General features: G+C 42.1%; 1 protein-coding gene across 1 annotated transcript in view; it reads left to right on the top strand.

Moving 5' to 3' along the window:
* Window positions 1-23,525, top strand: part of tmtc1 (transmembrane O-mannosyltransferase targeting cadherins 1) — a 206,268-nt gene that overhangs the window by 143,091 nt on the left and 39,652 nt on the right. The window contains exons 9-13 of the mRNA XM_038738692.1: window positions 557-724; window positions 1,561-1,674; window positions 13,404-13,547; window positions 19,881-19,989; window positions 20,201-20,303. Coding sequence (XP_038594620.1) covers window positions 557-724; window positions 1,561-1,674; window positions 13,404-13,547; window positions 19,881-19,989; window positions 20,201-20,303 — 638 coding nt within the window. The remainder of the gene's footprint in view (window positions 1-556; window positions 725-1,560; window positions 1,675-13,403; window positions 13,548-19,880; window positions 19,990-20,200; window positions 20,304-23,525) is intronic.

Raw genomic sequence — 23,525 nt, 5'->3', positions numbered from 1 at the left:
TTTCAGTAAGAAATAGGCAGTCTAGCTCATTGTCAGCAATAAGGTCTTCAGGGCGTTATATTTATACATAAAAACAATTTAATTCAATTCAATTTTATTTATATAGCGCCAAATAACAACAACAGTTATCTCAGAGCGCTTTTCATAAAAGAACAGGTCTAGACCGTACTCTGTGATGTTATTTACAGAAACCCAACAATTCCAAACACAAAACACAACCACAGGTCTGTTTTTCACAAGAGGCAGATGCGCATTTGGTCTAGTGGAAATTACCTTTATACTACAGGATTGTTATTATTAGGCCACAGCAGCCATCCGTGGGACCTGAAGTGATTTGGATGAAAGGCCCCCGGGGGCAATGACATGATGTCACACAGGTTTGAAGAGGCACGTGCTGAGTAATGACAGCAACACTGAGAGGATGTAGGACTGCAGTAACAGATCAAGAAGAACTCATGGGCCATGAATAATACCTTTGCCTTTTTGTCTCTCACTCTCCCCTCTGTCCTCCTTTCCCCTCATTTAAATCCTCCCTCCTACACCTCTCCTCTTCAAGTATGGGTTACTGTATCCTGGTAGCTCATGGCCTTGGTCGGTTGTGTTCGGTGGTGGGCCGTTGGGGCACCACAGTTCTCAGTGTCTCGATGCTACTTCTGTTCCTGCTCTTCTCCTGGAAGACCGTCCAGCAGAACCACGTCTGGCTCTCCAGGGAGGCCCTCTTCCGGTAAGGAGATACTGTGGGTATGTGCGAGAATGAGAGAACTTCCTTAACATATGCTAAGGCCTGTTTTCACAGGTGAAAAATAGTAACTTAGAAAAAAAATTATCCTGCCAAAACTTTTTTACCCACCTCTTTCACAGATGAAAAAAACAGATTATCATGGCATTGCTCTATCTACCCTTTTTAAAGCTATTATAGAATGGAATAAGCTCCCTGTCAGAGTTACAGGTGCTCATATGATCATGTAATGTTGTCATGGACGGATTATGAGACAAAGGGCTCCTAGGCATTTATGTTTTAAAGCCCCACCACCATCCCCACCTAGCAGCAAGCCATGTATCGGCTAAAAAACAAGGCTGTAAAGAGAATAGCTGTCTCCTGAATGCTTTACTTTTGTTCTATTGTCATATTGGTTCCAGGATAAGCCTATATGTTGGTGTTCGCATGTTTCCATCTCTCAGAGTAGCAACAGCATGTTGTCACACAAAACTCAAATTTCACTCTGAGCTGATAAGACACTTAGAAACAGGAGGACATTCCTCTGGATGGGATTTAAATGACAGGAAGAGCAGCCAGTTCACAGAAAAACAAGAGGTCATTGTGGCTGTAATTATTACTGGGGTGGGCGTGAAAAATTACCCAAAAAGGCGCTCTGGACAGGTTAAGGTCACTGACTAGCACAAGTAATGTGTCCCCCCATACACACACATATATCCAGTCCCAGTGGGGCTGCAGGCTTCCGTTCATCACAGTTATTTTGCTCAGATGTCTGCAACCCATTTCTTTCTACAGCCCGACCTCATGCCTCCTCCTCTTCCCGCTCTTCCTCCTTGTTTCAGCTCTGGTATCCAGACTCTGCCTCACAATGCTAAAGTCCACTACAACTACGCCAACTTCCTGAAAGACAGCGGCCGGCACCAGGAGGCCATTCACCACTACACCACTGCCCTCAGGTCTGACTCTGAGCCAAAGCTCTCAAAGCTCTCTTAAACTGTACTAATCCCCCTCCATTTAAGTCAAAGCTGTTTCCTGTTGCTAATAGAACTGTTTCATTGATGTTCCTGTTCAAATTCTAAACATCAGCTTGTTAAATGACAAAGACACAAAGTTTCCCTCTCGTTGTGATGCCACTGTGGTTTAGTCCTGTGGCTCTTTTTGTTCACATTTTACAAAAAACCTGAGCTTCAATTCATGTTGCAAATGCTACAAAACCTTGCCTTGAGACATTACTCCTTGAGTCAATTAATGTACACTCCACTCCTCTCCACTGTGCTGCTGATCAGCCAAAGAGTGGCTAATTCAATTCAATTCAATTTTATTTATATAGCGCCAAATCACAACAACAGTTATCTCACAGCGCTTTTCATAAAAGAGCAGGTCTAGACCGTACTCTATGATGCTATTTACAGAAGCCCAACAGTTCCCACCAAGAGCAAGCACTAGGAGACAGAGGCAAGGAAAAACTTCCTTTAAGAGGCAGAAACCTCGAGCAGAACCATGGCTCAGGGTGGGCGGCCATCTGCCTCGACCGGTTGGGGGTGAAGGAGAGGGAGAGAGAGAGAGAGAGATGTAAGGAGAGAGAGAGGGGAGGGAGGCAGCCTACACAATATACACACAGAGGTACAGACAGTGAAGGTGATGTTGCTATAGACTAAATGAAAAATGGTACAGATATTTATAATAGTGTTAATGGTAACAATCGTAATGTTAATGATTATAATAACAATAAGACTAGCAACAGTAGTCGTTGCAGCAGAGGGTGTCGAGCAGGAACACGGGGGCAGCAGGTGACCCGCAACCACAGATCCAGACTCCACAGCTCCAGAACCAGAAAACCTGCAGGAAGTGATAGGAGAGAGGAGAGAGATGAGAAAGCACAAGACTACCAGAAAGGGGAGAAGTTGTGTTAGTAACATGCAATAATGGGATGAGGTTGCATACAGAGGGAGAGAAAGTAGAGGAGAGAGGAGCTCATTGCATCATCGGAAATCCCCCGGCAGTCTAGGCCTATAGCAGCATAACTAAGGGATGGTTCAGGACTCACCTGAGCCAGCCCTAACTATAAGCTTTATCAAAGAGGAAAGTCTTAAGCCTACTCTTAAATGTGGAGATGGTGTCTGCCTCCTGAACCCAAACTGGAACCTGGTTCCACAGGAGAGGAGCTTGATAGCTGAACGCTCTGGCTCCTAGTCTACTTTTGGAGACTCTAGGAACCACAAGTAACCCTGCATTCTGGGAGCGCAGTGCTCTGGTGGGGTAGTAAGGTACTATGAGCTCTTTAAGATAAGATGGTGCCTGACCATTAAGAGCTTTGTAGGTAAGAAGAATGATTTTAAATTCTATTCTGGATTTTACTGGAAGCCAATGCAAAGAAGCTAAAACAGGAGAAATGTGATCTGTTTTCCTGGTTCCTGTCAGAACACGTGCTGCAGCATTCTGGATCAGCTGAAGAGTCTTAATGGACTTTTTCGAGCAGCCTGATAATAAGGAATTGCAGTAATCCAGCCTAGAAGTAACAAATGCATGGACTAGTTTTTCTGCATCATTTTTAGACAGAATGTTCCTGATTTTCGCAATATGACGTAGGTGAAAAAAGGCGGTCCTTGAAATTTTCTTAATGTGAGACTTAAACGACATGTCCTGATGAAAGATAACTCCAAGATTCCTCACAGTGGTGCTGGAGGCCAGGGCGATGCCATCCAGGGAAACTATATCTTTAGATAATGCGTCACGGAGGTGCTTAGGCCCCAGAGCAATAACTTCAATTTTATCTGAGTTTAACATGAGAAAATTACAGGTCATCCAGGTTTTAACATCCTGAAGGCACATTTGAAGTTTAGCTAACTGATGAGTTTCATCTGGTTTGATCGATAGATATAACTGAGTATCATCTGCATAACAATGAAAGCTTATGAATGTTTCCTGATAATATTGCCTAAAGGAAGCATATATAAAGTGAAGAGGATTGGTCCGAGGACAGATCCTTGAGGAACTCCATGCCTAACTTTGGCGTGCATGGAGGACTCATCATTAACATGTACAAACTGAAATCGATCTGATAAATAGGACTTAAACCAGCTTAGAGCGGTTCCTTTAATGCCAATGAAATATTCCAGTCTCTGCAATAGGATCTGATGGTCAATGGTATCAAATGCAGCACTAAGATCTAATAAAACCAGTACAGAGACAAGTCCTTTGTCTGATGCAATAAGGAGGTCGTTAGTAAGGTCGTTAAAATTTTGCTATGATGAGCTCTAAATCCTGACTGAAAATCCTCAAATAAACTATTGCTCTGTAGAAAGTCACACAGCTGTTCAGCAGAACCTTAGAGAGAAATGGAAGGTTAGATATAGGTCTATAGTTGGCTAAAACATCCGGATCAAGTTTGGGCTTTTTCAGAAGACGTTTAATTACAGCTACTTTAAAGTACTGTGGTACATAGCCTGTTGATAAAGATAGATTGATCATATCTAGTATAGAGGTGCTGACTAAGGGTAAAACATCTTTAAGCAGCCTAGTCGGGATGGGGTCTAAGAGGCAGGTTGATGGTTTAGATGAAGAAATTATTGAAGTTAGTTGGTAAAGATTGAGGGAAGCAAAACAGTCTAAACATGTATCTGGTTCTACAGCTGTTTCTAAGGTTCCTGAGTTAAGAGATAACTTGGGGTTGTTCCTATTTTCCTCTATTAATGACGAGTAGTACGCTGCTCTAGCATTACGGAGGACCTTCCTATAAGTTTTAAGACTATCATGCCAAATTAAACGAGAATTTTCCACTTTGGTGGAACGCCAATTCCTCTCAAGTTTCCGCGATATTTGCTTTAATTTGCGAGTTTCAGTATTATACCATGGAGCTAACCGTCTTTGTTTTAGTATTTTCTTTTTTAGAGGGGCTACAGAGTCGAGTGTCATTCGCAGCGAGCCTGCAGCACTATCAACAAGATGATCGATTTGGGAGGGACTGAAACTAGCACAGGAGTTCTCCGTTACTTTGTGAATTGATAATGTATTTAGAGCTGATGGAATCGCATCCTTAAATTTAGCTATAGCACTATCAGACAGACATCTTGTATAGAAATTTTTGCCCAATGGCGAGTAGTTCAGCAATACAAACTCAAAAGTTATCAAACAGTGGTCGGACAAAGAGGGATTCTGTGGGAACACCACTAAATGTTCAATTTCAATACCATACACCAAAACAAGGTTGAGGGTGTGGTTAAAACAGTGAGTCGGTTCATGAACACTCTGAGAGAAGCCAATTGAATCTAACAGAGAGATAAACGCAGTACTAAAGCTGTCATTCTCAACGTCCACATGAATATTAAAATCCCCTACAATAATAACTTTGTCCGTTTTAAGGACTAAAGTTGACAAGAACTCTGCAAATTCAGATAAGAATTCAGAATATGGGCCAGGTGCTCGGTAAACTATAACGAAGAGAATTGGTTGCAGTGATTTCCAACTTGGGTGCAAAAGACTAAGAACAAGACTTTCAAATGAGTTATAGTTTGGTTTAGGTTTAGAGCTGATTAGTAGGGTAGAGTCGAAGATAGCTGCAACTCCACCTCCTCGGCCTGTGCCTCGAGGAATGTGAGTATTAATATGACTGGGAGGGGTGGATTCATTTAGGCTAACATATTCTCCATCACCCAGCCAGGTTTCAGTAAGACAAAATAAATCAATATCATAATCTGATATTAGTTCATTTACTAGTACACCTTTAGAAGAGAGAGATCTGATGTTTAAGAGGCCACATTTAACTCTCCTATTCATTTGCACTATTGCTCTTGTGGTTTTAATTTTTATGAGGTTTTTATGCACAACTCCTCTTCTGTTTACCTTTTTAAATAATTTCGATGGTCGGGGGCAGACACCGTCACTATAGGATTTTCACTAAGTAACTCCTGAAATGGAGGAGCAGAGAAGTGTGTTAGACTGCGACTCTGCGTAGGGTTTTGGGTGGGTAACTGCTGAAAAAGAAGGGCAGAGAAGTGCGTTAAACTGCGACTCTGCCTCCTGGTCTCAACTCTGGGTTGTCATGGATTTGGTCCACTAATAAACTTGGCCAGATTTCTAGAAATGAGAGCTGCTCCTTCCCAAGTGGGATGGATGCCGTCTCTCCGAATCAGACCAGGTCTTCCCCAGAAAGTCTGCCAATGATCAACAAAGCCCACATCGTTTGCTGGACACCACCTCGACAACCAGCGGCGGAATGACGACATGCAGCTATACATGTCATCACTGGTCAGATTTGGCAGGGGTCCAGAGAAAACTACGGTGTCCGACATTGTTTTTGCATATGTACACACCGACTCAACATTAATCTTAGTGACCTCCGATTGGCGTAACCGGGAGTCATTACCGCCGACGTGAATAACAATCTTACTGTATTTACGTTTATCCTGTGGTATAACATATGTGCATTTGACCATTACAGTTTAACATAATGCTCTGTAGCTGGGGACAGTGAACCCTTATGGGGAAGTAATGATTGATGGGTGTGCAAAGAGTGAACCCTTCTATGGAATTTGACCTCTGACCCAGTGGTAGGGGGAGTAGAGATTAGTGTGTATGAAGGGACTGTGCCCTTATATGGTTTTTAGCAGAGACCTAAACATGTCCTATATAAGCTGTGTTTGATGTACAGAGAGACAGAGTGGCCATCGGGCTGGGTCACTCTCCAAGCTGCTGCAGAGCTTGTAATTGATGCTGAATTCTTTGATGTAATAAACTTTTATAATCAAGAACAGTGTCAAGCGGATTTCTTCTCAACACATCATCGCAGCATTATCGTTCGGACACCACAATCCTTAGCCAGCAGTTTCAAATAAGACTCAATGTCGCCCGCTCTGGCCCCAGGGATGCACTTAACTATGGCCGCTGGCTTCGCTAAATTCACGTTTCTCAAAATGGAGCTGCCAATGATCAGAGTTGGTTTCTCAGCGGGTGTGTCGCTGAGTGGGGAAAATCTGTTAGAAATGTGAACAGGTTGATGGTGCCCCGTGGACTTTGAATGCTTACGACTATTCCTCCTTCGGACAGTCACCCTAGTAGACCCTAGTCAGGCTACAGTAGGGCTGGACAATAAAACAATATCAATAATTATCGATTTTTTTTTTTCAATAACAATATAATAAATGTTCAATAAATATTCAATAAATGTTTGATTTTATTCACTTTTTTATACACGAATTAGGACTTAATTTTTTAATAAGATGTGTAAGACATGCCCCCCCCCCCACATTTCAAAATCGATGTTTTGTCCCCTTCACTTTTTTCAGGCGATTTCGGAGTTGGCTCATAGCAGGTGCGGTTTGAGTGACTAGTCAATCAATCACACTCTGTATCAGGCATGATTAAATAGTTGAAACGCGGACAAAAAACATGTAGCCTAACGTTAGGCCTCTAGAAAAAGTCCGACACCACACAAAAGTGGTGCTGAAAACTCAAGGGAGGAAAAAAAGAGTTCACTCGAGGCTGGTGCAGCGGGTTGATATTACAGACTTTTCTTTTGTGCTGCTGTTACTTGCCTGAAGACAGTAGTGAGGACGCATGCAGCAGGAGTAACGCAAATTTGCAAAATGAATAAATAAAATAAACAAAGTCATTGGCACATTTTCATGATCCTTTTTTAAAACTTTTACTCTTTACTCTAGGATTTTCTTTAGGCCAGTAATCAGTTTTTAATTGCGCTACATTTTCGTTGATACCTTCATAATTTAACCAGTCTGTAATATGCATCCGGCCTCATTAACCGAAATGAGCGGTCAGCCAGGCTGTGTGCAGTTACGCAGAAGAGCGCTGATGTCGGGTGCTTGTCACAGTCACAGAGCTGGGCAGATGCAAACATTTAGAAAATCAGGCAAGTCTTTTCATTTTAAGGCTTTATTGTTCTACTAATACGACTGAAATCTAGTGAGAGCACACCATGGCACTGCTGGCCGTGTTGGAAAGCTTCATGCGTCGCTCTTTAACAAACCGGTAAAAAGTACTTTCACTTTCCATTAACGGCGCATTTAAAGCGTATTCTTTGCAGAGCAAACGTAGACTTCACTCTGTAACATCTAAGCCAGATGATCACCAGATTGACTCTGATATATTAACAGTATCCTGTTGTTGAAAAGAGCATCGCTTTCTTTTGATAGACATTAGCCTGTTATTTCACATAAGTTAGGCTACTATTTGTTTTAGCGCTGTCCGACGGTGAGTCCGTAAACAGAATGTTGCAGGTGAAACTAATCATGGCTTTCACTCAGCAGCTTCCCGCTGTTATTAACTCACGCAGAGAGAGAGAGAGAGAAAATATGGTGGATAAAACAGTCCTGTTGGGCTTTATGCATGACGCGCAGCTTCCTCTGTATGTAGGTTTACCTGCTTCAACAATGAGCTGCTGCATGTTACTGCCACAATAAAAGCTAAATTAATCAACAAGCACAGCAAATTGCATTTCCAGAAATAACCCTGTTGCTCAGCTGTTTCTAACCTGATGAACAGCAGATTAAATGTTTTATTAAATATATTATACTTTTACTTGAGTAGGTTTGTCATTTTTTTTCTTTTACTTGATTGAATTTTTATGGGATTAATTGTACTTTTTCTTGAGTAGAGATTTTGAGTAGCTACCCAACACTGGCCAGCGGCACCACTACTAGCTCTGATATGGTGAACATGCAACAGACAGCAGAGATGAGGGCAATAGCAGAACTTTAGGAGAGTAAGAGAGGAGTTTCTAGTTTTGAAAATGTATTTTAAAGGCTCATTTAGTTATGTACTGTAATTGCATAAAATTCTCAAGAATGCAGGAATAAAGGTCTCTGAAGACCCAGAGGCCCCAGCAAATGCTTTGTCTGGAGAGTGGGCTGACCAGGGACAAACTCCTGGGCCATTTGTTTGTGCCTGTCCTTGACCTTAAAACCCTGTGTCCTGAGGTGTGTATGTGTCTCTGCTACGTGTCCATAAACAATTTAAAAGTAGTCAAAATTGTCACACAGAGACGAGCATCCTGCAGTATTTTAAGAGGAAGAGGTCAGAGGTCACAGGAGTAGGAGTAGAAAAAACAAAGTAGGATGAGCTTGTAAGTTGTATGGATAGCTACTAGACATACTGTATATTCTAATATTCACATAGTAAAAGATTTTGTTAGGCCATTGGCATGTCATCAGAGTTTGCATTGAAGACAGTTCTGTGTTCACAAACATTTGTTACAGGGAGAGTCAGGGCCAAGTTAGATACAGGAAATATCACAGACAGCTCACAAGTCTAACATTAGGATAACTAAATACATTTGTACTGTGGCTAGCTACATTAACTAGCAGCTGTTCCATGGTTTTTATGGTATGTAGTCGGTTTTGTTCAAGTTATATTAAACTGCACCAGAGTTTTCATAATCTCCCCTCTCCATTCTATTCTCCATCTTCTGTCACTGCAAATACCCTCTTTGAGCCACACTAATAAATACATTCTGTTTTCAAAAGTCATTAGAAATGAAAAAAAAAATCGGGGGGGAATGCACCCGAACCCCCCCAGCCCTTCTGCATCCCCCCCAGGTTCAAAGTCGCTCCTATGCCCCTGGTTTAAACCACAATTAACCATCAGGTTCCTTTAACTTTAACTCAGGAGCAAAAATCAGCCTTTAAATCAGAAAGAAATAACGGTTTGATACTTCTCGTGATAATTATCGATATTGAAAAATATGACACTTTTTATCGTGATAACATTTTTGGGCATTTCGTCCAGCCCTAGGCTACAGCTGAATGCCCAGCAAAAACCCTAAAATGTTTGGCTAAAAATAAAAATGATTGCATGTAATGTGAGCAGTCAAACAGCTACCAAGGCCCCGAAGAATTGTGCTGAAGGTATAGAAAATAATGCAGTAAGTGGCTTGTTTTTCCATAACTTCTGTCTGAATTGTATCGACATGAATCTGTGCAATATCTGTGGAGCTGTATGAGCCATCAGTTTAATTTAGTACTGCAGAAATGATTGGTTATGATGGTCATAAATCACTGTTTCAAGTTTCCATATTCCTGGAAGGTTTTGATGACCTTCTTTTGCATACTACACAAGGTCTCAAAACACGACTCAATCTTTACCAAAATGTTATCTTTTATTAAGCTCATTGGACTCCAGAATATGCACACACATTTGCATAACAAGTGCCTATGTCACCATTAATTGGTTTTTATTTGCATAAATCACAGTATGTCAAAACACATTTGCTAGAACCTTCCTTTGCTCCATATATTATGTATTATTTAACATGAAGTGTATTTGATTACAACTACTTACTATCCCTTTAAATCAAATATATTGTGACATAGCTTTATACACATTTCTTGATTAAGCAGACAATTTAAAGCAAATGTGTTGCGACGTAGAATTTCCATGCAGGAATTTGCACACAGTCTTTGGTAGAGTCAATGTAAGTTTAAAATAGCATAAGGGCTTTTTTGTAATACATTGTCATACAGTATTGTGACATTGGAACCTAAATGCAAGGGTTGTTATAGGGATTTTATGCAAATACATTTGTCACACAAAACTTTTGTTACTAAAATCTGCATGAGCTCTTGTTGTCTTTTCATTTTTGAAAATGCATAATTACTGCCACAATGAAAAGGTGTAAGGAAAACTTCACTGACAATTTTTAGTGTATTCCTAAACACAACACTGTCGTAATGATAATGAAACTGAATGTAAAATGACATTTTTTATGACAAAATTTTTCATGGCCATTTTTATACTGTTGCCAGATTTCCAAAAAGAAGCTTGGTGTAATCCTGTCATGAAATCAGGGCACAATTCAAATTCAACTGCAAAGGTCCAAATTGCAGTAATTTTTTTAGATTAAGAGTTTGTAAGTGAAAAGTCTATTTCACATTCAATTTTATTATCTCATCACCCAACACAAGAAAGTGCATAACATTCCCTGGTGCAAAAACACAATGTGCAACAAATATGTGGGTTAATTTTTCATTTAAACAACAATATTGTTGCCTAATTTGTCTATTGTTTCTTAATTGATTAAAGTGCAATTAATTTATTTCAGAATAATGCATTTTAATTGGAGCAAGTTCATGCACGTTATGGCCTGGTTTCAGCTGCAAGCTTGTGCTCTATTCATCTATCATACACACAGGCTGCCTTGATGAGGAGAGTGTCCATTAATTGTTCCTGTCACTGCAGAGGCTTCCTGAGGAACCACAGAGATGTGGTTCAACCTCTCCTCTCTCATGTGTACGCCTCCATCCTTCTGTCCTTTTTTCAGATTAGTCCATCTGTAATCTGGCAGCTATTTATCTGTGACAATGAGTAGAATTTTATACCTCTCTTGTTGATGGTTGTACCCGAGAGGACCACTGCATACTGTATCAACCACACAGCAACCTGTACCCTGAAAAACTGCCGAGACACCATATAAAAATGCAACACATAATAAGACCACTCCAAACCATAAGCTGGATTCAAACCCTGGCTGCGGAAAATCACTTGGATTGGCATGTCGACTTGAGAAACAGTCAAACACAGACACAGGCACTTACTAGATCCGGGTCCCTCTCTACCTAAAGGCGCGTGCCTCCCCTCCTAACACAGGAACAGACCCCCTGCCGGCTATCTTCACTGCCAGGAACACTAAAAGTAGCGAATAGCACCCTCCCACCACAGCCACAGACTAAAGTAGTTTAGTCTCTCTATCAGCCAAATTGGGCCGTTCAAAACACTCCCTTTATCACTGCATGATCCTGCCCACCCCCTAACACAGGTGATGGTAATCAGTCTTCATTACAATATGATGTGCTTACAAGTTTAATGGAACTCTGTCCACCAACTGTCTGTCATTTAAACTTGACAACTATCACGCTACATGATTGCAACCTGTCTGAAATTGACTTGAGGTGGTCACGTAGATCTTTTTTCTCTTCTTCTCCACCTCTCCTTTTCATTCTCTGCATCTTCCTGTAGCAGCAGAGTTGTGTGCTGCGATGCACTCACGGTACAATGGCTCTCTGCTAATCCAGCCTACCAACCCTGAGCAGAGAGCCCCAATAGCTTTCATCCAGCGCCAAACCACATCCCAGCTCATAATTAACCTCAAACCCACCCGACCTCTCAAACTTACTTTAATTAACAGGGCAATTTTTGATTCCCAAAGTCAGACATAATCCATCAACTAGAAGTAGAGAAATCTGACTAAATCCTAAAGGTATTGATTTATTAATGGCATCCTTTGACTGATTTCCAGGTCATAGGCTGCTGTATAGAGAAGCGAGGAGACAAGGACACATAATGAGCACTTGAAAGAAGTCAATAAGTTAATTCTTTAAGTCTCCTCCAGAAGTGTATATGACATAGGGATGTAAGCAGATGCTGTTACATCTGTTTCCTTAGGTTAGGTTAGGTTTCCTTAGTTTTCCTAATTTTGGTGATTTTTAGCCACGCTAGCAGCAAGGCTCTAAGGAGAAGGAAGCTGTAACTGACCTCATTGGTGAGTACAGAAACTCAATTAGAACTTTTAGCATTTGTGTTGATTTGAATTGGTACAGCTAGTTGAAACTAGCTTAGAATTTAATTAAAGCTGTGGACAATAGACTTGAATGTTGGGAGGCGTTAACCTTGCATGAGCTGTGTCTCTGCACTTAAGAGCTTGTCACTACAGCATCAGGCCCCATTCGAACAAAGACAAAGGAAGTCTCTGTGCAGGAGTCCAGAAGCTACATCCCCTTCCACCCATTGTAGCAGTGTGCCTTACTTCCATCACTGTCAGGACATCTGATTGGATAAGGCAGGGTACATGTGCATATGTGCATATCAAGATGCTGATCAGACAGCATGGGTATTGCACAGGTGTGCCTTAAGTGTGAAGTTTCACTGTATTGATTGTGAACTGTGGAATGATGGTCCATCATTCCACAGGTCATTCATCATTCCAGATGCTTAAGGCTGCCACTGGTGTTATGTGACGGCTCTCCCTCTGTTGATCAGTGCTGGCTTCTCTCAGGTTTTTCCACGACTGCATCTTTTTCTGCACAAGGCAATGCCAACCCATTAAAAAGGGGGTAACAAAGTTACCATAGGAACAGGGAAGAGCATTGCCCACTGTGTCTTGAGGCTTGAGTCACCATAATGGGCACTAACTATAAAAGTGTATTTTAATCACACAGAGGTCTTGCAGTGATGGAGAGCAGCAGTAAATGTCAGCAGAGAGCCTGTTGGACGCAGATTCCCCACACTTGCTGCTGAGTTATCATCACCAATTGCTCTTAAGACAATCCTTATCACTGTCACAAGGCACTTTGTCCAAACAAGATCATGTTATGCTATGCTTCCCTCTGGAAGTGTGCAGCCATTAGTGGTTCCTAATATGAACATAGTTTGACTGTAATGCTTGTTACAGACGACTTTCAACACCACTCCAAGCGAATGTTGCATGTGTAAATAAGCTATTGTTTGTTCACCATATCAACTTAAAAAGTGTGTGTATGTATGTATATTTCAATGTTGTGTTCACTACTTGGGAAAAAAGTCAGTTATTACAGGTTTACTTAAGTCAAACATTTGCAGTTATTCTGCAGACTGTATACTATCAATTGAATTGGACTCTTGTTCTGTCTCCTTATTTTCTCTCCTCCTCTTTCCAACCTCCCCTCTCCTGTTTTTTTTGTGTCCATTTCTTCCCTCTCAGGTTATACCCCCGCCATGCCAGCGCCATGAACAACCTCGGCACTCTAACTCGCAACCCAGAGGAGGCTGAGCGCTACTACAGGAGAGCACTGGACACAAACCCTCAGCATAACCGAGCTCTGTTTAACCTTGGAAACCTCCTCAAGTAAGACACACTCACATTTAAAAGCTATTGGAGAACAGCTGTACGGTGATAGCACCCACTTTTGATCACACGGTACTGCTTTACCGTCACTTTGTGAAATGTGACAGAAACGAAAGACACTATCCACATCTGGAGACTTTGCAGAAATCATGTTAACATCTTTCTAGTGGAAAGAAAGTATTTTTTCAGCTCTCCAAAGAGCTCCCAAAAGTGGCCCTAACAGCTGGTGACATTCTTAATGTTCTACAACAACTTCTTAAGTATATTTTCTCCCCCTCAGCTCCCAAGAATGATCACAACAACAGAAAAAACATCTTTAATTGTTAAGCTGTTCAATTGTATCAGTGCATCTGTCCCCATACTGTTATTATGGAAAAAAACAAGAGCACTTATGGACCAGATATAGAGGACATCCTTCGTAGAATTGCCCATCCTGAATTGTCATGATGACAAGAGCCTAGCGTTAGCTACTGGTGCTGCTCCTAGGTATAACATTTAGTAGCACTGTGTCCAAAGATGGTTACAAAATGCGACTGTTGCAGCCTGTGGTGATGATGATGATGATGAGGAGGAGGATGGAACGTAGGAAAAAACCTGTATATGTCAGTGTCTCCCTAGAAATATCAGACCTGGGTTGGAAAGTCAACTCTCTGCCTAGTACATTTTTGTTGTGGATTGCTTTCAGGTCACCCACATAGTTTTCAATCAACAAACCATTGTTAAACTCATTGACCATGATTCATTGCACTACTGAACCGGGGCGGCTGTGGCTCAGGAGGTAGAGCGGGTTGGCCGTTAATCGGAAGGTTCAATCCCTGGCTCCCCCTGGTTGCATGTCGAAGTGTCCTTGGGCAAGATACTGAACCCCAAATTGCCCCTGGCAGCTGTTCCGCCAGTGTATGAGTGTGAATGTTAGTTTCCGTTTGCTCAGTGTATGAATGTGTGTGAATGGTGAATGCAGATGTAGTGTAAAAGCGCTTTGAGTGGTCAAAAAGAAAGGCGCTATACAAGTACAGAGCATTTACATTGGAGTCATGGTCTGTCAATGTGGACACAAACAGAATTAAGAGAAATGTTAAAACATAAAACATAGCTGGAAATAAATGGTCAGAGGCTGTCGGGCCTAAAAAATAATGCAACACTTGTGATGACACCGCCACTGTAATCAGACCAGCTGTTTATACAGCTGGGGAGTCTTTTGTTTGGTCGGTCAAACAGCATAGACTGACCTGAGCTCTGCTGGCACTAATAGAAAATTACATCAATATTTGCAGTTGAAACGAAGTCCATTATTATGGCTCAGACCACCTCTGTGTTATCAGTGGAGCTGTGAGAACAAACACACCATCGATCCACTGCTGCAAGCCCACAACAGCACTGTGTGTTTGTTTGTCCATGTGTTGATTTGTGTACAATTGCTAATTTTGCTTCTGTTGATGATGATGTTGATTATGACAGCGGTGAAGATGATGATAATGATGACTATAATAATATAACTCCTACTGATGATTATGATGATAATGGTGATGAGAGTATGCTATTATAGCTTCTACTAATCAGGATGATTGTAAGAAATATTGCTGCTATAGTCAGGGGAAAGCTAGTACTGACAATGATTTGTTTTAGGACAACCTGAGACCACGATCGAATTTCTGCTAATGATGATAATAAATGAAGCATAGCGTTAGTTCAGGGAGGCAACAAAGTCCAGCTCAGCTCACAGCTGATAACTCTGTTAGCATTCATTGGCAAATTCCATACAAGGCGCCTTATTTAAGCTGCTATAGCCTGCCTGCCCTTGCTGCTTCCTCTGCAAGCAGCTTGTAATCTGCCGCCACCATCCACCACTCCATTGCAGGCCGTATCTGATTAGTCATGTCTTTCTGTACTTACAGTCTGGCTGAGTGGCCACTCTACCGAAACGGCACTTTTGTCTGTCACAGAAGCTAAAGCTGCAGCCCAGTCCTCGGTTCTTATCCTGCCAACCTATCAGCTGCCTTTAACACAGTCAATCACAGGATCCTGTTACCCGCACTCTCAGCAACAGGCATCTCGAGTAAAGCACTCCTGTGGTTTGAATCCTGGCTCTCGGAGTTCCTACAATGTTTTGGGGCAAGGATAATTATCTTCTTCCCACTCAATCTCCACAGGGGTTCCCCAACTCTCGGTGCTAGGTCCCCTTCTCAATTTACACCACCTCACCCCAGTACGCACGGCTTCTCTTACCACTGCTACACAGATGATTACGCAACTCTACCTATCCTTCCTGCCGACGATCCCACCATCTCAGCGCGTCTCTCGGACATATCTGCATGGATGAAGTCTCGCCATCTTCAACTAAACCTCTCTAAGACTGAACTCTTGGTCATTCCAGCCAAGCAATCTATCCACCACAACAACAAACTACAAATTTGCTCCCCAACCATCACTCCAACCAAGGTGGTAAGAAACTAGGGTGTCATGATTGATGACCAGCTGTCCTTTTCAGACCATGTTGCTGCTGTCTCTTGGTTGTGCCGCTTTGCTCTATACAACATAAGAAAAATCCGGTCCCATCTTACACTGTTAAAAAAAAAGGTGAAAAATAGGAAATATTCCGGCAGCTGGGGCGCCAGAAAAATACCGTTAAATAACAGTAAATAACTAACTCGTAAAAGTACGGTAATATTCCATGATGACAATACAGTACAGTTGTAACTTTCTTTTTACAAAAAATATTTTGGGGCTTTTAATGTTTATTGAAGAACATATACACCTGTAAAAACAATTAAATTACCAATAAATACAGTTGAACACCGCTATAATACAAATCATTTGTGGAAGTTTTATTATATAATTTTACATAAAAATCTTGTAAATGTAATCAATGTTTAATCTAAAAAAATGATGACTCGCAAACAATAGATTTTCCATTTAAAAAAGGTCAAAATACTGTTCTTAAACTGGTAATCAGCTTTTAGGATTGTGTCCATTGGAATTTTTGACCATTCTTGTAGAAGCGCATCTGTGAGGTCAGGCACAGAATGCCTGTCTTTGCCTTACAGCTCAGCTCTCTTTTCGTCACAACGGTGCGGTAAAGCGAGTGCTCTGATTCTCCGGCCAATCTCCTGCTCCAGTCTCCCCTCACTCGTGATCAAGACCCCGAGGTACTTGAACTCCTTCACTTGGGGTAAGGACTCATTCCCTACCTGGAGTTGGCACTCCACCGGTTTCCTGCTGAGAACCATGGCCACAGAGTTAAAGGTGCTAATCCTCATCTCAACCACTTCGCGGCTGCGAACCAATCCAGAGCTGAAGGTCACGGACCAATGATGCCATCAGGACCACATCATCCGCAAAAAGCAGTGGCGAGATCCCAAGTCCACCGAACCGCAGCCCCTCCTCGCCACGACTACGTCTCGATATCCTGTCCATGAATATCACAAACAGGATTGGTGACAAAGCGCAGCCCTGGTGAAGGCTAACCCTCACCTGGAAAGAGTCTGACTTACTGCCGAGTACTCGGACACAGCTCTCACTTTGGATGTACAGGGATTGGATAGCCCTGAGAAGGGCCCCCCTCACCCCATACTCCCACAGCACCTCCCACAGTATCTCCTGGGGGACCCAATCATACGCCTTCTCCAGATCTACAAAGCACATGTAGACTGGATGGGCCCACTCCAGGATCCTTGTGAGAGTTCCATTCCAGCACCTTAGAGTAGACTTTACCGGGGAGGCTGAGAAGTGTGATACCTCTGTAATTGGCACCCACAGTTCACAATCAATACAGTGAAACTTCACACTTAAGGCACACCTGTGCAATACCCATGCTGTCTGATCAGCATCTTGATATGCACATATGCACATGTACCCTGCCTTATCCAATCAGATGTCCTGACAGTGATGGAAGTAAGGCACACTGCTACAATGGGTGGAAGGGGATGTAACTTCTGGACTCCTGCACAGAGACTTCCTTTGTCTTTGAACAGGGGAACCACCACCCCAGTCTGCCACTCCTTGGGCACTGTACCCGACTTCCACGCAATGTTAAAGAGACGTGTCATCCAAGACAGCCCCTCCACACCCAAAGCTTTTAGCATTTCTGGGCAGATCTCATCAATCCCTGGGGCTTTGCCACTGTGGAGTTGTTTGACTACCTCAGTGACTTCCACCAGGGAAATTGACGAGAAACCCCCATCAGCCTCCAGCTCTGCCTCTACTAGAGAGGGCGTGTCAGTCGGATTTAGGAGTTCCTCAAAGTGTTCCTTCCACCGCCCAATTACCTCCCCAGTTGAGGTCAACAGGGTCCCATCCTTACTGTACACAGCTTGGACGGTTCCCCGCTTCCCCCTCCTGAGATGGCGGACAGTTCTCCAGAAACACTTTGGTGCCGACTGAAAGTCCTTCTCCATGTCTTCTCCGAACTTCTCCCACACCCGCTGCTTTGCATCTGCCACAGCAGAGGCACAAACACCCACTCAGGTTCAGATCAGGGGGGCCGTTCCTCCCAATCACGCCTTTCCAGGTATCTCCATCATTACCCACATGCGCATTGAAGTCTCCCAGCAGAACTGTGGAGTCCCCTACTGGAGCCCCATACAGAACTCCATTCAGGAGATTTCCATCCAAGAAGGCCAAATACTCTACACTGCTGTTTGGTGCATATGCACAAACAACAGTCAGAGTTTTCCCCCCCACTACCCGAAGGCGTAGGGAGGCAACCCTCTAGTTCACCGGAGTAAACTCCAACGTAGCGGCGCTCAGCTGGGACTTGTGAGTATCCCCACACCTGCCTGGCGCCTCACACCTTGAGCAACTCCAGAGAAGAATAGTGTCCATCCCCTATGAAGGAGTACAGTTCCAGAACCAAGACTGTGCGTGGAGGTCAGCCCCACCAGATCTAATCGGTAGTGCTCCATCTCCCGCACAAGTTCCGGCTCCTTCCCCCACAGAGAGGTGACGTTCCACGTCCCCAGAGCCAGCCTCTGCCACCCGGGTCTGGTCCGTCAAGGTACCGACCCCTGTGGATCTTCCGATGGATTGTGGCTGTTTTCAGTTATCAAATGCTTGTAGACATTATAGACTTATTAAAATAACATTTATTCAATGTTTTTATTTCCAAATTCCATATTCCAAATACCCATAATTATAGGAGATATGTATCAATTAACAAGCAAATCTATGTCAAATTACAGAACACATGTTTTTTGTTACGGTTAACTGTTACTAATTGTACCAAGTTTAAGAAATGTTTTTACAGTATTAAACTTAAATTTAACAGTGTCTTAAATAAGACAAATAATATTTGTGAAAATACAATCCTGAATGTATTGGAACAGTTTTTTTACATCAAAAAAAATGATTTAATATTTTCTTTAAAATAACATGAATGTTATTGTTATTCACAGCTACAGGTTTTTCATGTTATTTTTTTTGTTTTGCAATTTTTTGATATTTTCATGTAGTTCAAAAATACAGGAAAAAATCTGTAAAATAAAAAGCAATAAAACTGTAAAATTAAAATTTTTTTTACAGTGTACTCAGTATGTCACCCAGCTTCTGATACAGGCCACGGTTATCTCTCACCTCGACTATTACAATTCCGTCCTAGTGGGTCTTCCAGCTTGTGCGGTGAAACCCCTACAAATGATTCAGAACGCAGCAGCACGTCTGGTTTTTGATCAGCCCAAAAGGACTCATGTCACTCCATTACTGTGTGACCTCCACTGGCTACCCATGGCCTCCTGAATCAAATTCACCCTTCATACAAAGCAATCTGGTGGAACGAGCTACCACATGCCATCAGAGCAGAGGTGTCTCTCTAACTTCAAGAAGCTCTTCAAAACTCATCTCTTCCGAGAACACTTTCTCTTATACACCTCTAACCCTTAACCTCTAACATGGACTTCCTGTGCTCTTCTTTTTCTATCCCCTTCTAATTCTCTTATATCGATTGCACTTTTTTGTTAACTCTCCCATTGATGCCGTAATGTATGTGCTATTAGCGCTTACTAGTGTTTATTGCTTACTAGTATGTGTTGTCAGTTGTAGATCTCGTGCTGTATTGATGCTCTGTTGATGGTTGTAAGTTGTTCCTCAAATGTAAGTCGCTTTGGATAAAATCGTCTGCCAAATGAGTAAATGTAATGCAATTTATTAATGCCTGCTCTGTTCTGTACCCTGGGTGGTCTTTACTGCTGGTCTCCGCCTCAAGCTTGCCATGTATACACACGGATGGGTAGGGAGTTGTCTAATGGCTAATGATATTGTTGATGGAAACGATGATGATGATGAACATATGATGACAGGGCTGTTGATGATGATCAGGATGATGATGATGCTGTGTTCCAGGTCCCAGGGGAAGGAGAAAGAGGCTGAGACTTTGCTGAAGGACTCCATACGTTATGGTCCACATTTCGCTGATGCTTATTCTAGTCTGGCATCACTCTATGCTGAGCAGGTGAAACAACGCATTCATACATATAAATTAGTAGCACATTTGACTTATGTGCCTGAAGGCGGGTTGTAACTTATCACTACTTCATAACTCCTGAATTAAATTAACTTAATATGTAGCTGGCTAATCTGTTTGGCAGTTGCACAAACTACAGCTTCCTGTAACCATGGTCTAGTTCGTGTCTTGTATTCATTCTATCTTTATTCTCCCACAGAAACGCTTTGCTGAAGCCAATGAAGTGTATCTGAAAGGAATAGAGAACTGTCCAGACAGCTCTGACCTGCATAATAACTACGGAGTGTTTCTGGTGGATACGGGTGAGTTGAACCAAGCAGCTCTCTGGCCCCAGGGCTGGTGGGTAAACTCAGGCTCCCTTTAACACCATAGCCTTATAATGCATAGATATACACAGGTTTACAGTAATATTCAACCACTTCCTACATACCTCATAGTTTTTTTAAAGGACTGTGCTGTTTTTTAATCCTAATTTAATTTTAACTGCTGATTTGGCCCATTAATAGTAAAGTGCATATTTTGTTAAGCATTGCTGATGTTTTTAAAATGTTCTACCTTTCAGGGAGCCACTGATTTCAGTGAACTTCAGTTCAGTTCAGGATATTACATTATACAAATCAACTTGTTACCAGAGAACTAAAACTGGCTGCAGAGATCTAATCTGTCAGAGCCAACAATTAGTCTGCACGATGTTTTGCCAAAATTAGATTATCAAAAAATTCCTAAAAGAGGTCAACAAAACAGAACTGAACTGAAAATACATTGTTTTGTTGAGGTCAGTTCATCCAATTCAGTTCTGACTTCTGACCTCAACAAAGACAAAACTGACATAACTAATGACAGGAGGGGAAGATATATAATGGCAGGTCAAACTATTTAGCATACACAAGAGGTGAACAAAACACAATCACTCTCTTAACTACAAATACTCACTACATAGACAATTTACAAACAAAAGGCTCTCTCCCCAAAATCCCCGTGCTGGGGCAGGGTCAGGTCGCCCACTAATCAGAAGCTTGGTAGTTCAATCCCCAGCTACCACAGTCTGCATGTCGAGGTGTTTTTGAGCAAGGTGCTGAACCCCAAAGTATTCCAATGATTAGTTCCTTTCTGATGCGCAGTCTGCACCTCTGCCATGAGTTTGTCAATGTGTGTGAACAGGTGAATGTGACATGACACATTCACCCATTCACCAATTCAGTACAGACCCATTGTATCAGTGAGTCTTTTACATTGAGGGGACCAGCACCTCAAAAGAAAGAAAATTATTTCAATGCAGCTTAAAGATGACATAACAAGTGCCCTCCTTCTAGAAATGATGCATGTCAAAAAATGATAATAAACCTAAATGCAAAATCAAACTGTGTTGGTTGTTAATTAAAGTTAAATTGAGGGTAATTAGAATTTACATCACAAGGTGTTTTATTAAATATTAAATATTTTAGCATAGAGGTCATAGTTGGTGATGGTTTTTACTGTACAAAGAAATTAGAAAAACCTCTAAATATGATGTAGTGCAACATTATCTTTAACTATGACCTTAATAATAAACATATCATAACACACATGTTCTACAATGTCAGCAAAAAGTAAACCTTATAAACCCTGTAAAGTAGAGTTTATGGCAGAATTGAAATTGAATTGCATTAGGTATGGGTGTTCCTAATAAAGTGGCCACAGAGTGGACATGCTTGTTGAAAAGTCTGTTGCTGTTTTTTATCACAATATCCAGTTTTACTTTCCAGCAAGATAGCATGTGATTATAATGCTTTGTGTCCACAGACTCTAAATCTTCCAAAGACAAAGCTACCTAACACACCACCAAGCAACAGCCTGTGCTCCCAAGTATACTTCAGTCAGAAGAGACTAACTGGATTATTTAGTGTACATGTAGGCAACAGGAGCTTTTATGGAGGAAGTCACATGTCTCATCTCCTTGTAGATTAGACAGGATGCAGGTGGTGTCTGTGTTCCAGGTCAGCTCTCTGTTAGGGTTAGAAAGAGGCATTTGAGTGTCAGGTGAACTGTGATATATCAGTGCTGTTGGTCCTAGCAAATATGTTTATTATGACAAGTTGCTCAGTTTGCTTTGGTCGTTCCTCAGTCATGGAAACTGACCTGTTTAGACTAATAGGGCCATATTTTAATTGCTCAGTAACAACTAGTGCAACAGTTATCCAACATGTCCTTATAAACAACCAGAATATCAAGTTATACATGTCTGACGTGTGTGGAATTGTATGTTATTTAATGACGGTAAATACAGTAGATGGCTGTATGTGATGACACTGCACTCTGATGCAGCACTTCTCAAATCAGAGGCAGCAGAGACTTAATGAACTGAAGGAGAAACTTTGCATACAGTAGGCTGTAAATCAGCTATGGACAACCATTTATTCATTTATAGATAAATGCAGCTTGATTTACTGACATTCCTGCTTTAACCACATGAAATGTTATTTTTATAGTTATGCCAATTTAACCAATTCAATTCAATTCAATTCAATTTTATTTATATAGCGCCAAATCACAACAACAGTTATCTCACAGCGCTTTTCATAAAAGAGCAGGTCTAGACCATACTCTGTGATGATATTTACAGAAGCCCAACAGTTCCCACCAAGAGCAAGCACTAGGCGACAGAGGCAAGGAAAAACTTCCTTTTAAGAGGCAGAAACCTCGAGCAGAACCATGGCTCAGGGTGGGCGGCCATCTGCCTCGACCGGTTGGGTGAGAGAGAGAGAGAGAGAAAGAGAGAGAGAAGAGAGTGAAAGAGAGAGAGAGAGAGAAAGAGAGAGAGAGAGAGAGAGAGAGGGATGTAAGAGAGAGAGGGGAGGGAGGCAGCCTACACAATATACACACAGAGGTACAGACAGCGAAGGTAATGTTGCTATAAACTAAATGAAAAATGGTACAGATATTTATAATAGTGTTAATGGTAACCATCGTAATGTTAATGATTATAATAACAATAAGACCAGCGACAACAGTCGCTGCAGTAGAGGGTGTCGAGCAGGAACACGGGGGCAGCAGGCGACCCGCAGCCACAGATCCAGACTCCACAGCTCCAGAGCCAGAAAACCTGCAGGAAGTGATAGGAGGAGAGAGGAGAGGGACGAGAAAGCACAAGACTACCAGAAAGGGGAGAAGTTGTGTTAGTAACATGCAATAATGGGATAAGGTTGCATACAGAGGGAGAGAAAGTAGAGGAGAGAGGAGCTCAGTGCATCATGGGAAATCCCCCGGCAGTCTAGGCCTATAGCAGCATAACTAAGGGATGGTTCAGGACTACCTGAGCCAGCCCTAACTATAAGCTTTATCAAAGAGGAAAGTCTTAAGCCTACTCTTAAATGTGGAGATGGTGTCTGCCTCCTGAACCCAAACTGGAACCTGGTTCCACAGGAGAGGAGCTTGATAGCTGAACGCTCTGGCTCCTAGTCTACTTTTGGAGACTCTAGGAACCACAAGTAACCCTGCATTCTGGGAGCGCAGTGCTCTGGTGGGGTAGTAAGGTACTATGAGCT

Source organism: Micropterus salmoides, unplaced genomic scaffold (assembly GCF_014851395.1).
Source record: "Micropterus salmoides isolate LMB-PRFRI ecotype aquatic unplaced genomic scaffold, ASM1485139v1 Ms_hic_scaffold_23, whole genome shotgun sequence".
Classification (NCBI taxonomy): domain Eukaryota; kingdom Metazoa; phylum Chordata; class Actinopteri; order Centrarchiformes; family Centrarchidae; genus Micropterus; species Micropterus salmoides.
Note: the sequence above shows the minus strand (reverse complement) of the source record. Positions and strands in the feature narration are given on the sequence as shown.